General features: G+C 39.1%; 1 protein-coding gene across 3 annotated transcripts in view; it reads left to right on the top strand.

The window, feature by feature from the left end:
* Positions 1 to 16509, top strand: part of atrnl1a (attractin-like 1a) — a 305950-nt gene that overhangs the window by 71940 nt on the left and 217501 nt on the right. For all 3 annotated transcript variants that reach the window (XM_034681468.1, XM_034681469.1, XM_034681470.1), the window contains exons 11-13: positions 9658 to 9742; positions 15024 to 15235; positions 15532 to 15650. In XM_034681468.1, coding sequence (XP_034537359.1) covers positions 9658 to 9742; positions 15024 to 15235; positions 15532 to 15650 — 416 coding nt within the window. The remainder of the gene's footprint in view (positions 1 to 9657; positions 9743 to 15023; positions 15236 to 15531; positions 15651 to 16509) is intronic.

Genomic DNA, 16509 nt, shown 5'->3' with positions numbered 1-16509 from the left:
TGCAGGAAGACAGTTTACATTTTTTTAAATATCTGAGAGGTCTTCAAATACGGAGTGCGTCTTTACACCGGTGAGATTTTTTCAGAGTTTACGGTAACTCAAATAAAAAAACGTGACATTTGCTTTGTTTTATATTGACCACTTAGCAGGATGAATATCATGATTAAGCAGGTATATTTTGAGTCTGAGTTGAGTTGAGAAACATTTGTGGCCATTTTTGTCATTCAGATCTATTTAGGTCTTTAATGCACTGATCCTCTGATCATTATTATTATTTAATTATTTCAATAAGGCAGCTTCCAGATTCCTTTGCTGGCTCTTTTGTTTTTTTCTTAGCTCATTTTATATTTTTTGAGAAAAGAGAAAGCTGAGATGAGATTTGCCCATCATTGTTACTTGGTTGCACTTATAAAGGGAAGTGCTGTACATCTGTGGTTGCATTATTCTATTATCAATTTGCCATAATTTGTAAGTATGTAAGAGATGATTTCATTGATAGCCATAGACTACATGTCTTTCAATGTAGACTTCCACTGAGAGGATTAGACTATTTACAATAGTTCTGTTTGCTCTGAAAAAAAAAGGTCTTTTAAGTCATTTTGAATGCCTTTTTTTAAATCTGTCACCAGTTTTTACAAGTTGTATCTTTCCTTCTCTGACATTTTAAAGGTTGAACATGTGTTAGATCTTTGCTTAAAATCTTTGATTTTGGTCTTTTTTGATTCAGTCTACAAGCTTTGTAAATGACAATTGGACAGGTGTCCCATGTGCCTGTTTTGGAATGGGACCGAGAGTTATCCTCTTAACAACTCTTGCATCAGGAGAAGTGAGGACACATGGGTTGCATGGGTCCTGTGGATTCCTATGAGAGCTGCTCTCTATGTGGCTAAATTACCCAGATCTTCCTTTGTTTCAGATTCATGAGGCAAGAGCACAAGTGTTTCACTTTATCCTATCTCCTAATCCCTCATAGCTATGTTGCATAAGGAAGGAAAAATCTCAGGATACAGCATCAAGATCATTTTATGATTTAAAGACTGTTAACCCTCAAATAAAAATGATCCACAGATTTACAGATGTCTTTCTCTAAGTGCAAGTAGATGGTAAAACGTCTCAGTGAGATACATTAATACCTGGGGTCAAGTGCACCAGCTGGGTGAATGCCTGGTTGTATCCTTACACCAGGTGGAAACAACTTAAAGTTATGCTTCGTGCACCAGTACGACTCAAGTCTTGTTCATGAAAACCTGGGTTTAACTGTTGTGCCTAGTACAGAACAGGCATACGTTTAGACAGTCAGAAAAGTATAGGTGCATTTAAGGTAATAAAATGAAAAAAAAAGAATGTTCACAAAGCTTAAAAGAAAAATGCAATCCTGACACTTCATGGTTAAAGCGTGATTAATGAAAGGGAATTCAGGAGAGATGCTAAATCATGACAGGGCAATACTCAGACAACGAGCTGATTCAAGGCAAGGAAATTGTTTAACTTTAGTGTTCATGTGAGCACAGCACACATGGTAATACTCATTCTCAGTCAGGCTCAGTGCACTCAGTGCACTTTCAAGTCAGAGTCATTTGTAGCTAAGCTTGACACCTGGTGCACTTGGCCCCTACTGTCCAAACTACTCCAGCCCAAAATCAGAGACTTTTTATAATGGTCGAGTTAAAAAACTTTAGGACTGACTTATAGCAAAATCAAGGACTTTTTCAAATGGTGGTGCAGGCTGAAATGTTTATTTCTAGATTTAGTCCTTTCAGCCACCACTTTTATCACTTTCTTCTCATGTGTTAATTTCATTAATTCTTCCACCTTTATGTTTGTCCACAATAAGAAATATAAGGCGTTTCATTTTCACCATTGCTGTTTTTTGTTGGATAATTTTTACAACTAAGCTAGAAACCAAATAATTTATATTCAATTTCTTATTTGAAAATTCTAGCATAGTGTATGAGAATGATCATGTGATATGTAAGTAAGTAAGTAAGTAGGTAAATCTGGACAGAGATTATACTGAATGTTGCTTAATTTTTAATCTCAAAGGAACTGATCTATACAATGAACAGTGTATAGTATCTGTAGATCTGAGGATGATGGGGCAACACTTGCTTGCTTAATATTTTCCCATTCGTAATGGAATTTGAAACTTAGACCTTTTGCATTGATTTACTCATAAAGGCTCAGTCTGTGGTATTTATAATATATCACAGAATCAGTAAATATGTATTACAGTAAATACTGTGCTATACTACAGTACATGAAAATAGTAAAAAGTATTCCTTACAAAATAAAACGATTTGTATATTTTGAATTATTAGCTTGCCTTTTATTGGTCCAAATCTATTGTTGCTCTCCTCCTCCTCTTTTCATCTTTTATGCCACTCTCTGCTGTAAATGATCTAATAAAGGAGAAAAATACCAGAGAGGATATTGGTGAGATAGCAATGATTGTGAGGGAGCAGATATGAAAACAACAGCAAAGCACTGAGGAAGGAGAGAGGGATGAACACAGAGCAGGAGAGGAATAAAGAGTAAACGAGGGAGGGATTTAGGGAGAGAGAAGGAATCACTGACAATGGTAGAAGAGTATTACATAAAGACAATAATGGTTAAAGCTTACTGAGCAGATAATAAGCCTGTGATAGAAAAAAACAAAGACAGTACACAGTACAGCATTTGTTTTTCAATGGCCTCCTCTCAGAGTGGTTGGAAATTAGAGAAAAAGCATCTCGTTTTCACTGTATGTCTCGTATATACAGTGAAAATTGACATTAAAAACCTTTGAATCTTGAATCTCAAATTGTTGAATGCTGTGCAGTTTTTTCCCTCTATCAGTGCTGCCAATAAATGTGTGTATTTACATGTCCCTCAACTCTGTGCAAACACTCCCCTGTCCTCACAAATATCATAATTTATTCATTACTGCTCATACTTGCAGAGCTGCAAAGTTTAATTGTCCATTTGGCACCTCCCTATCTTCTAACAGCAACACAGAAAAGAAGGAGGGAGGAATAGTGATGGTTGGAGGAGGGGGAGAGGAGTTGAAGAAAATAAGAGGCTAATGTTAAAAAGGGTGTTTAAAGACAGAGGAGTCCCAAACTTGGAGAGAGAATAAATAGAAATCCTGTTTTTCCCAATATATTGTGTTTTGTTTTACTTTTCTACAACCTATTTCTGCTTTTTTTTAATTAATAATGTTATTTTTGGACAGCTGCCAACCTATTTCTAGAGTTAACTGTACCAACAAGTACAAAAGACTATGTTGGTGACTCCTGTTGACCGTACAGATGGAAGAACTGCCTCGACCTCCTCTCACTGTACAAAAGTGATGCCTATTACCCCCTGCTGCGGGTGCTGACATTGTGTACTTAGAGCCACAGTATGCGCAGTACTGAACAGCTCTTAAGCTGTGGTAATGACATCTGTTAGTGACATGTCCTCTTGCCATTTTTCCTCTAACTCTCTAATCTGGTGCACAAATTGCTGCATGAGCCACATCTGTCAACATAGCTGTCAATCATGGCATCATGCCTCTTTTTTTCACCACCATAAAACTTATTGAAATAACGTCTATTAAAATGATAGAAAAATGATATTTAGACATTAGTTAGCATGATAAGAGCTTCATATAATGACAGAAAACTTGATAAGAAGAAATGTATTTTACTTGTGCTTGTTTTTGTTTTCAAGTTTGACCAATGCATACCTGCCAACATTGGACTGTGAAAAATAGGAGGATTTTCTGAAGTATCGTAAAATCAGCCTATACCCAGCAACCCCGTCCATATATAACCCTGAACTGCAGATTAATACATTTAATAAATGGATATGTAAGTCAAATACTTTAAATATCTCTTAATTTCAAAGTGTGCAGTAAAATATGGCAATGAAAACATACAACATTAAAAAAAATCAATGTCTTATGATTATGACACAATTCATAAACATGTTGAACTTTATTAAAGAGGATGCTACATTATTGCATGTCACAACTTAAGCTAGCTAGCAAGAAAAGGGATACACCACTTTAATGAGGGATGAATTAAATCTTTAAAAAGTGCAGAAGTTTGTTGAACTCATAACAATTTGTCTAATGAACACTTTGGCTACCAGTGTCACAGATCTACCTTTCGCTCTGTGTCTGTTGGTCTGTGTTTACCTGCTGTCAGAAACGATCTCATGCAGCGTCTTTTGGATCAAACCATCTACAGGGAGAGGAGCGGTGGATGTTTTTTGTGGTTGGAATATAAGGCTCAAGGAGAGGACTTCTTGAAAAACGGTTTGAGATTAGAGGATCCTATTAAAAAATAACAACTCGGGAGCACAGTGGGAGATTCAGTAAAAAATCAGTACACTCCCGCCAAAATCGGGAGTGTTGGCAGGTCTGCCCATATTTCATCTGTTAACATGGAGGACGCAGGCTCTATGTATATACAGCAGTCAGACAGTAGACGAGCTCTAAATTTTTTGGCTTCACTTTAAGGGAGATGTTGTGTTGTCCGTTTTTATACTATTATCTGAAACCCCCAATTACACCTTGATATATGTTTATTTTAGGGCGACATTAGCATTAAAAATATAGGGTTTTAAACTGGACTCCTTGACAGAATTTAACAAAGACTTCTGCAAGACTGAAATCTCTGTCTAAGGACTAGTAAAAAAATTTAGGAGCGTAGCAGGAAGTTGAAATGCAATAAAACTACACATTTCCTTAGATGACTTCATATCCTAGATGAAGACTGCATATCTTACTCCATTCGTCAACCTTTTTAACTTTCCTATGCTTCTTACTTTGTAGAGATTTCCTCTCTTCCAGCAGTTAATGAATTGGTCCACCTGTGGAAGTGTCTCCTCTCTATCCCTCCTTTCGTCTTCATTTACTTCTCTGTTCCTCCCTGCCTCCGTGCTCGCTATATCTCGAGCTGTTCTGTGTGTTAATTTGTTTTTGTTTTGCCGCACTAACCTTGGAGGGGCGACACACGCCATTATTAGCTTCTCCTGCTCTTCTGCTGCCACACATTAGATTCAGGTCGACACGGAAAGCACTTTTCATTTGGATTTAATTCTCCCTCTCGCCCTCCAGCTCCCCCCCTCTCCTCCCGTCCCTCCCCTCAACCCTGCCACCCTCACACTTCTAATTAGATTTGGGGGGAAAATGAACTCTGATTAAAACACAGTCCTCTCCAACTTGACACACACCCACACACTGTCTGCCGCACACAAGTACACCCAAAAGCCCAGAGCATGCTGGGAGTTTGTTTGGAACATGTTTGGAAGAGGCATGATATATTGGAGGAGCAGACAGTGGCTGCCGTTCAAACCACCTCCTCCTCCTCTTCCTCCTCCTCCTCCTCCTCCTCCTCCTCCTCCTCCTCCTACCGCCCTTCTTCATCAAGTCCTCCATTAGTGCAGATCAAATCAAACTGTCAATCAGCCTGGCTCGCCTGCCTGCTCCGATCTGGACTCATGATTTCTCTCTCTCTCTGTCCCACCATGCATTATTAACACAGATTTTCTCATATCCTGGGAGGAAATTAAAAGCTGTGTTGATGTGTGTGTGTCCCTATGTGTGTGTCCCTATGTGTGTGTGTGTGTGTGTCATGGCTGATAAATATCTCTTGAGCCTGTGTTTCTTTGGTGGCAGCCTGAGTCTCAGGGCTGTTGGCCAAGGTGTGTGTGTGTGCCCAGTACAGTTCACTAAAACTGTACTCTTTCATATTAATTTAAAGGAAGAAGTTTTAAGCAGGTTGGAGGTTAGGTGAGGTGGACTTTTCAAACTTTACGATTCAACCAGGGCCTTTGATTCACGACTCCACTGCTGCATGTTCTCTTTATGTCTCTGTAGCAGGGACAGCTGGGGCTGGAGGTGCTGTGTTTTCAGGCCATCTGTGCATCTTGTTCTTGTCAATGTGCTGGCTTAGGAAAGCCTGATGGGAAAACCTTCATTGGGTCGAAATGCCTTGTTGTGTTCAAGGGTTAAGTATAAAAAATACGGAGGTCAAAGGTCAAAGTTCTATCTAGTTTTTCAGGGAACATTTTTAGCCATGACTTGAAATGTCATACATTAAATTGAACAACATTTCATGGAGTTTTCAAACAGGTTAAAAGGATAAAGCGACGGCATATTCAAATCAAAGGTCAAGAGCTCGATTCACTGTGAATTCATTCATTCTTGAAAAAAAAAGTGCTTTATTTACATCCAATATATCCCTGGGGTTTATTACGACCCTCATGAGAAGCATCATGCAATTTGCCCGGCTGTCTTAAATACTTCATTCTGATTAGTCAATACCATATTGCAGCAGCATATTACCCCTTGACATCAAAGTATTGCCAGGGACACTGTCAAATCAGATCTATCCATAGTAAGGAGTCAAACACATTTCACCTCTGCCTGTTGACACTGTGGCAAAAATGTGAGCTTATCATTATACATCTGTTAACAATATGGTGGATATTTTTAAAACCACTCAATTTAGAGCATACCTTATTAGATTTGTGGTTAATGGCAGACAGAAAAGAAAAACAGAGGACGAAAGCAGCGCAGAACAGCAAGGTAGGTTAACACAAAATGAACTGAATAAAAGAGACGTCGACTAAATTGAAGAAAACAGGCATGAAGCCAACACAAAACAGAACACAGTTTGCAGGTTTGGGCAGTGTTATAGAGCTGGTTGAATGAAAAGAAAATGTCACTGAACTTATAAGATTTTTGGCAGATGGGACGCTGTTGGCCTAGTGGTCTAAGCGCACCCCTTATACAGAGGCCATAGCCTTCGTCGCAGTAGTCGCAGGTTTGATTCCAGCCTCAAACATTTACTGCATGTCTTCCCCCACTCTCTGCTCCCCACATTTCCTGTCTCTCTTCAGCTGACCTGTCCATTAAAGGCGAAAATGCCCCCAAAATATAACTTAAAAAAAAAAGATTGAGGCAGCTGACCTCAGTGAGGTGCTGCAGTCATACCTTTTATTCTTGGCATGTAGTATATCCCCCAGTCCTGGCTACAGTCAAACAGTTACTCTGTGAGAAGCAGAGATGCATGGAAAATGTGACTTGACCTTGAGCTGGTAACTCCAGTGTACAGTTGAATTCAAGTGTTTATCCTGGATAGAAGAGTACTTTAAGTCGCAGAAGGAAAAATAGATGGAAATAGCAACAAACATAACAAGACATTCAACCTTACAAGGTAAAAGGTAGAAAAACACTCTTTTAAGAGGACCTGCTGCATCCAAGAAGAAAAAAACACTGTAGAGGGGCTTTTTTTTTTTTTTTTACAGCAAGTACCAAAGTTCAAAACTAATCAGACTTCTAAGTTTTGCTTTGAAAGTTAATCATGGAGCGATCATTTGGTTCTAGTTTATGAAAAATAATAATAACTATTAGATGTGACAATATGCAAACTCAGAAAAAGTGCGATACGCAACTCGCACACCCACATCCACATGCTGTTTGCTTCACAAGAGAGAGAAGAGAGAGAAGAAACATAGCTACCTCCCTGCAATAAAGTTGAGGAGGATAAACATTTGGTTGCCTCCCCTCCACAGTCAAGAAAACTGTGACTTTTCAAGGAAAAGGACACATAACTGTGACTCCCCAGCAGTACTGCAGGTTATTTTAGAATATGGAGTACAGCAGAGGTGAAAATGTTTAAACTTACAACCCCTCATGTGCCACATGCCTCAGATGGAGTTAAGATGTCACACAGCAGCGAGCAGCCCCTGCTGACTGTGCTTCCTATAAGCAGAGGTGCCAATTTGATACAGAGCATTACAGGTTATTTTCAAGTGCAGCTGAGGAAACATCAGCGTTAAGGCAAGATCCAGAAATACACTCCTCGAGGAGATCATAGGTTCAAATCTCTGAACTTTCAAATGTGTGATTTTTAAAGCTGCAGGCAAACAGCTTGTCAAACAGGAGGGTTCCCACCTCAGCCATTTCATCAACAGCTGCATTTTAGTATTAATTTACACACATACATTTGAAGACTAGTTCTTTCTTATATCAGTTCACAAAGTCGCATTCATTTTATGTATTATCTTAACTTTATTACTTAGAGTGCTTTTCTTTCTGAGTCGTGTCTAAAAGTCTCTGACTCTGAGTAAGATAGAAAGATCAGCTGTCATCTTCAAACATTAAATATGTAGCTTCAGACTACTATTCAAGCTTCTGCAAATACCTAGACTGAGCACAAACATTTACCTGGGGTCACATTTTAAAGTCCTATTTTACAATTAACATTTTATATCTTTGTTTTAAAGCCAAACAAAATATCAAACTGTTTTTTCAGCACGGCTAAGCAGGTTCTTAGAATAAAATAAATGAAGCTCCTTCTGTCATAGTGAAGCACAGCCTGAAAAGCTACATTCACCTTGCTCTATAACAAATGCACAACAACACACACACACACCATGGGGGTCATGAAATCATCACTGACTGCTAAAATCCAAATCGTTCAGTACATGGTTTAGATAGCTGCAACAATAGCTGGAGAAAGTGTGAGAGAGAGGTATTGTATGATGGTATTCAATGCTTTGATGTATTGTATTAAGTCTTCTCACAGATTATCCTCCCTACCTTTACCACACCACCATAATTTGATGCGATAAGGCTTCTTATTCCTCGTACTTTAAATGAGGGGAGAGGGATGAACTGTGGACAACCCTCCTCCTTTCCTCTTTGTTATACCAAAAAGAGAAATAAAGAAAGAGATATGGTGGAAGTGTTTTTCTCATTATTTTGATTTGCGATCCTAAAAAGTGTATGGGTCTTTATGGTCTGTACAGGGTCAGAGATATCACACAGTACAGCACCTTGTATTAAATATTCCATTTATTGAACAATGTTTGAAGCACAGTTGTTGTTATCAGTAGGGTGTCCACAATACATGTTACTACTTATGTTTTACATGTTAACACTTGTTTTACACACATCTTTTTATTAGATAAAAGGTTGATATTTGTGCTACCAACACACTTTTTTAACATCATTCTTAAGACACTTTTATATTTTTAATAAAGATAATTATTTGAAAAAGAAACACTATTTGATTACTTTCAACAAGTCAAGCTTGGTAATAAAGTTCTGTCATTTTTCATTTCAATTAAGTTATAGCTGGCTCATAAATGTCTGTAAGGGTGATGAATTAGTCTTGCAGTTATTAAAACTACAAAAAGTAGTTACAACTCATTAGCAAGGTGTCCTCTAGATTATATGTCAGGACAAAGACATTAAAAAAGTAGCTCTAACCAAGACTTTCATCAATGTCATAAACACTGTATGTTATTTTCTACAATACTGATTGACCCTCGTCTGAACCAAGGGACATATGAATGATTATCTTCAGTGTACTGATTTCTTTGGTGGGTTGGCATGCTACATGCTCAGTAAATGTAAGGAAAGTAAAGGTTCATACACCCAAAATCCCCAAAACTCAAGGCTTTGTCTGATATTTCCTTATATGTGAACATGTCAGAGTGCATTATGGTTTACTAAGTGAGCAGCTGTTTAATGAAAACATTCTGCAGAGGCAAGAGACACTGTATACAATACTGTTTCCGATGTGTTTTTTAATGATGATTCTTATTTCAAGCAAACATGGAAAGAAAATACTTAAGTTCATTTTTTAAATGTCTGTTGTTGTGTGTGATTCTCCTCAGCTTGTGATGAGTGGAGCATCCTCCCCAGACCAGGGCTGCACCAGGACGTCAACCGCTTTGGTCATTCTGCAGTTGTCAACAATGGGTTAGTTCACTTCCTTTTAAATTGGAGTCTTTCATTTCAAACCTCCACCTGGAAAATGCTTTTTAAAACACTTTTGCCCATTATCAGAAACCTGAGTGCAGATTTATTACCATTCTTATCTACACTTCATCAGTATTGAATTGAAAACCAGCTGCAACTTATTAATCTGATATTATCTATACAACTTTTAAAGCTGGGGTTGGTAATCAGATTTAGATACACTTTTTGTCATACTGGTTAAAATGATCTTTATGTCCTGATGGCAATCATTACATGATGTGTTCCTAAAAAAGAGTGAAAAAAAGCTGCTATCTACAGCCGGAGTAAACCTGGGAAAACACTAACCAATCACCGTTTTTTGGGTCCCCAAATTTTAAACCAATCAAATCCCGTCCAGCCGTTCTGCCCTCCTCCTGCACGTACATTTCCCCGGCGTGCACTCCTCCGAGTCCCCGTCTCCTGCCGCTACTTCCCCTGACTCTATTTACTGCCCCTCTCGCTCGTCCTCGGGCCTGTCCCCTCTGACCTGATGAGGTGCTTTGCTCAGGACTGTAGTCCGGATCAGAGTCTAAAAAGCTCCCACCAACAAGCAGAATAATTAATGACGTTCAGTAAGTCCTACAGAAAATATATATTTATTGTAGCGTCCGTCCGGACGTTGTAGTGATGACGAGCCAATTCGTGAACACGTTGAGCTTTAATAACCGGTCACTGTCGGCCGTGATCACGCCAACCAACAAAACAACAATCAATGTTTGAATGAATGAAAAACTTCTCCTCTCCTCTCTCCCACTCGCACACGCTACACCTCTCCTGATGCCTTCACTGACCTTCAACACTGTAGGAATTAAGAACATCTACACTGAACACGTTTAACAAACAGTAGAGCTGTTACAGTATTATATGTGTTATAACTTTTCTCCTGATATCGTGTCACCAGTACAACTGGATAATGCTAGCATGATAGTTGTGAGTACAAACAGCAGCCATGTTTGTTTGTGTTTTTAACTTTCACTATGATAATGTTTTGGTGAGGACCGGTTTTGAATCAGTCACGATCATATGGTCGAGAATCAGCGGCGCTCGTGCATGTGAGCGGGGGGGGGGGGCGTCGTTTTGGAGGAGCTCTGAGGGAGGAGGGGAGGGGTTAGACGGAGTCATGAGGAAAGCTACATTCAAATTCATGCTGGTTTTCCGAGACTACCAACCCTAGCTTTAAGTGTTTTTTTTTTTTCCCGTAGTGTCCTCTAAATTTTAGAAAAAAACTCATCTCAGTAGACCCTCTTTCTGCTGCTCCGTCACTCTGATTGTTGTTTGTTGTATGGGCTGTTTATGATTTCACATCTTTATCTGTGTGTTATATTTAGTTTCAGCTTTAACTTATCCCATCACCTCTGCCATTACGTCTCTACAACTCTCTGTGTGTAAACTCATGCTTTATCTCCGCCGCCTCACCTTTAGTCTGTATCTGAGGATGTCTCTCACTTCACCTCTTAGTGACTTCCTTAATATGCTGCTTTATTTTTTATCTCTCTTTGATACCCCAAGAGCTCTGTATATATCTTTGTCAAATTTGAATCTGTATCTCAGTGTTTTGCTGGCGACATTCCCAGAAAGTTAGTCAATCCAATCCAAAGAAGGAAAACTTTGAGAGACAGTTTTGAAAATTAAAAACAACAAAGCAAAGTTTGCTGGTGCAACCTAAAGTTCTTAGCCCATGTTCTCAAATGGTAGTTTGTCTTGTTTTCAAGACAGTTTACCTCTGTATTGAGAACCTGAGCCAAAGCAGCTTCTCAGATTCATAAATATCCTGTTCCTTCATATCTTGACCCGGTGACATCCTGTCAGATCAGAAGAAATTATATGATTTCCTTATCCTCGTCCCAAACATCTTGTTGAACATATTATTTTTCTAACAAGGGCCTTATTGAATATTGTCCAGAAATTGAATGAAAAATGTAGCAACGTTTTTTTGTTGCAGCCATGGCTGTAATCAAAGAGACTGTGAAAGAATATAAGAATACTTAATACACAAAGACATTGGTATTTCATTTTAAAGCTCCCGTAGGGAACTTCAGTCCAGCTTATGTTTTCGTGGTTTATTTAATCAGTCAAATGCATCACTTATTGAGGATTTTTCCCATGACAATGTAAAAAAAAAGGCTGATACAAAGTATGCCATATATAACTTTGTCTGACAGCAACCCCAGCATTTTTTTAAATTTTTAAATTTTCATGAAGTGATGTTGATAAATTAACAGGAGACACCTCTTCTGTCACATGCTGCCCAGATTTTGATCCTGTATTTAGCTGGCTTGGAAGGTATATTTTGCCTAAAATGGAAGGAACCTCTGAATGCCTCTCGCCTTTCATCCACTGTGACATTAGGGCCTTGGTTATAGAGTAGTGGAAGTTGCTCTACCCACTTGTCCCTCACTGTTCTAATGGCTGACATCTTATATAGGGTTATATTAGGGTTAGGGTTATGATTAGGGTTAAGGTTATGATTAGGGTTAGGGTTAAGGTTATGATTAGGGTTAAGGTTATGATTAGGGTTAAGGTTATGATTAGGGTTAGGGTTAAGGTTATGATAAGGGTTAGGATTAGGGTTAGGGTTAAGGTTATGATTAGGGTTATGATAAGGGTTAGGATTAGGGTTATGATTAGGGTTATGATAAGGGTTAGGATTAGGGTTAGGATTAGGGTTAGGATTAGGGTTAGGATTAGGGTTAGGATTATGATTTGGAGCTGGGGTTAGGTACCTCTCGGTTAGGGTTATGGTTAGGGTTGGGGTTATGATTAGGGTTATGATTAGGGTTAGGATTAGGGTTATGGTTAGGGTTGGGGTTATGATTAGGGTTAGGGTTATGATAAGGGTTAGGGTTAGGGTTATGATAAGGGTTAGGATTAGGGTTAGGATTACGGTTAGGATTAGGGTTATGATTAGGGTTAGGATTAGGGTTAGGATTAGGGTTAGGATTAGGGTTATGATTAGGGTTAGGATTAGGGTTAGGATTAGGGTTAGGATTAGGGTTAGGATTAGGGTTATGATTAGGGTTAGGATTAGGGTTAGGATTAGGGTTATGATTAGGGTTAGGGTTATGATTTGGAGCTGGGGTTAGGTACCTCTCGGTTAGGGTTATGGTTAGGGTTGGGGTTATGATTAGGGTTAGAGTTAGGGTCAGGGTTATGATTAGGGTTAGGGTTATGATTAGGGTCAGGGTCAGGGTTAGTGTTATGATTATAGTTAGGGTTATGATTAGGGTTGTATTAGGAAGAAGAGCCAGCTCTTTTGACTCCCAAACAGCTCTTAATTTAGGATCTTTTGTAGCCGTATATTTCACCTTAACTTTGCAAAAAATAATAGTTTGTGTGTTGAAATCCCTTTACGTACACTGTTTTTATGATAAGCCTTATAATTGCCCAATTTTGTGCATTTGTCCTTTTACAAAACCATTGTTACTTTTGTTCAGTATTTCAATCAATTTTTTTTATTGCACAATTTCATAAAAAACATATCGACAGAACAGAACCAGAACCAACTCCAGCAAAAAGAACCAGAACCAAACTCAAACAAACAGAACCAGAACCAAACTCAAACAAACAGAACCAGAACCAACTCAAGCAACCAGAACCTGAACCAAAACCAAACAAACAGAACCAGAACCAAACTCAAGCAAACAGAATCAGAACCAAACTCAAGCAAACAGAACCAGAACCAAACTCAAACAAACAGAACCAGAACCAGAACCAACTCAAGCAAAGAGAACCACACCCAACTCAAGCAAATAGAACCAGAACCAAACTCGAGCAAACAGAACCAGAATCAGAACCAAGTCAAGCAAACAGAACCAGAACCAAACTCAAGCAAACAGAACCAGAACCAAACTCAAACAAACAGAACCAGAACCAAACTCAAACAAACAGAACCGGAACCAGAACCAACGCAAGCAAACATAACTAGAACCAAACTCAAGCAAACAGAACCAGAACCAAACTCAAACAAACAGAACAAGAACCAGAACCAACTCAAGCAAACAGAACCAGTACCAAACTCAAGCAAATAGAACCAGAACCAAACTCGAGCAAACATTATTTATGTCCTCAGTGCAGGTTGGCATTGAGAAAAATCTGATGCCTCAGCTTGGATGGGCTGATCTGATTTCTCTTCTCAGGAGGGGGGGGTTGCAAATATGTGAAAGAAAACACTTTATTTCATATGTTGATTACACTAATTAAGGCAAGTAGAAGAAGTTTCATACCAAAAAAACACTTATATTTTTGGGGGGATTTTTGAACTTTGAAAAGGGTCAATCTGACCCTGAACATAACCGGAGGGTTAAACAGTGTGCAGGAGCTTGCTGGCAATTTCAATATATAATCATTGTCCTCCTACTCACCGTTATTTCAGTAAGGACCACTCTCATCAAAACAATTTATTATTTGCATGCAATAAGTTATAGTTGGCTGCATGGCTCTGTTCTGCCCTTCCATGTGCCTAGGTGGAATACCAAAGCCTGGCTTCCATTCATACAGATGTGTAAAACCGTCTCTCCCTCCAAAAAGTTCACTGTCAAGCTTCGAAAGTGTCCGGTTTCCCCGTAGCCCGTAGCAGGAAGAAGCATTTTTTTGCCCTCCAGGGTGGGCGTTCCATAAGTATGTGTCGTCAAGTGAAAACTATGCTGAGCAGCTTATGTTCTGTTGGTTGAACTTGACTTTGTGGCCTGCGTGAACTAACCCTCTGCTCAATTTATGCTATTTTTTTGTAATTGTTTTTATGTAAGAAAAAGTTTAGGCCACCAAATATGAATTTTAGCCACTAAATTTCAATTCTTCAAAACACCATCCCTGACATCAGTGTCTTCAAATTAACGATGAGATAACATTTTATAAGTAGTTAATATATACAGAAGGTCATAATAGATAAAAAAGAAACAATCCGTTTGCTACCAGAGTTCTATCACGATGTGACTTTTTCTTGAACTCAGAAATAATGGTCTGACCCTTTAACACCGATTACCCACCAAAAAGTCAGCTCTGAGCACAAAAATGTCAGCTTTGAACTTCAAAAGGCCAGCTTCAAACCACTCTAAGTTTTTTCCCCAAACCAAAGTTCAGCTTTATTTATTTAAAAGTCTTCTGCTGTCTTCTGCCTGCACCTCTGCGGGCATTTCTTGTTTTCCTAAGACTTGAACTATCTCTCTGTAACTTTTGCTGTGTTGCTTTCTTCAACAAATCTTTATGTTTCTGTGCACTGAAATGTTCTCTGTATGTTTTTCAGCACCATGTACATATTTGGGGGATTTTCAGGCCTCCTTCTGAACGATGTGCTGGCCTACACCCCTCCGTCCTGCCTGGCCTTTTCAAACCCAGGTTCATGTGCAGCTGCTGGGCCGGGCCTTCGCTGCCACTGGGTCAAAAGTAGATGTGTCCCCTGGGAGCCAAAACCACCTGGGAACATTTTTCCTACTCCTTTTTGCCCCCCTAGACCTGGTATGTTAAACCAGTTCCACTATGTTAACCTCTGACTACTCTGATAAGTGTGCTATACCACAGGATATTTTTCACAAGAGTAATAGCTATTCTAAGAGATTTAGCTTCTGAAGTTTATTTTCATTTTTAATTGTTGGAGCAGAGAGCCAGTGCTGAAACAGTTATCTAAGTTTGAAAATATTAGGGTCCATCGGCACTAGCTTTCATCTTTTTCATCAAAACAACATCCTGATCTGCTATTTTTTTATTATATCTATGTGTATTCATGGATTTGTGTGATTTGTGTCCTCATCCAGACAGTACAGACGAACAGTGTTTCCGGTTCTCGGACTGCGCAAGCTGCACTGCTAACACTCGTGGATGTCTGTGGTGTGAAGACAGGAAATGCATCTCTGTCTCCAGTAATTGCACCGTGGTGAGTCTTTGCAGAATAACTGTAAAGCAACAAACTATCAAAACAAAGTTGGAAAGAGTTTATGGGAAACCTGGGATTTTGGTCATCTGAAGCCTGTTTCCATTATGCACTCCTGAGATGTTTCTGACTTATTTGGGAGCTCTGCCGTCCAAAGATTTCCAAAGTGATCTTTCGCATATGTCCCTCATAGTGTGAAGTCTTCCCTGTCAGACGACTGGAGTGGTGAACAGGGCAGTAGACATGTTTCATGACACCAAAAGCATGCTGCGAAAGCCACAGTGTAATGTTCACAACATGATAGCAGATGGCGCAGCAGACTCCGGTGCTATGATGACTAATTTTACATTTATCTTAATGCTACCTGTACATAGATATATGTGCAGACATCTTTGTTGTCCTTGCCCCAAAAAATGATCTTCCCTCTTGAACCTCGGATATTTTTATCCTTCCTGTTACAAGTTGCACTTCTGGTTTTGATAAATGTCGTCACCTCTGCTCACTCACTCACAGTGAATTTTTCTGGATGTTTCCTCCTGTGTTTTCTTATCAGTCCAGCCAACTTCATTTGAAAATTTTAGAAGTGGGCTGGCAGGAAAAAATTCACACAAGTCATGGTGAAAATTACAGCTGTTTGTGTGTACATGCAGCCTACCCTGGTAAACTGTGAGAAGTTTTCAGGATTATATTGTATATGAAAACAGCTTTGTGAGCCTAGTTTTATTTCAGAACACATGAGGGCTACTGGGTTCATTCTCAGAGGACTATCAATGTGCTTTGTAAATTAATTGCCAAGTCTTCTTAGCATCAACTAATTCCCTGCATGGCTTATTTTCTTAGAGGACCCATAAATTTAGTGAGT

This window comes from Notolabrus celidotus, chromosome 4, assembly GCF_009762535.1.
Source record: "Notolabrus celidotus isolate fNotCel1 chromosome 4, fNotCel1.pri, whole genome shotgun sequence".
NCBI classification, from domain to species: Eukaryota; Metazoa; Chordata; class Actinopteri; order Labriformes; family Labridae; genus Notolabrus; species Notolabrus celidotus.
This window is presented reverse-complemented; position numbering and strand designations above follow the sequence as displayed.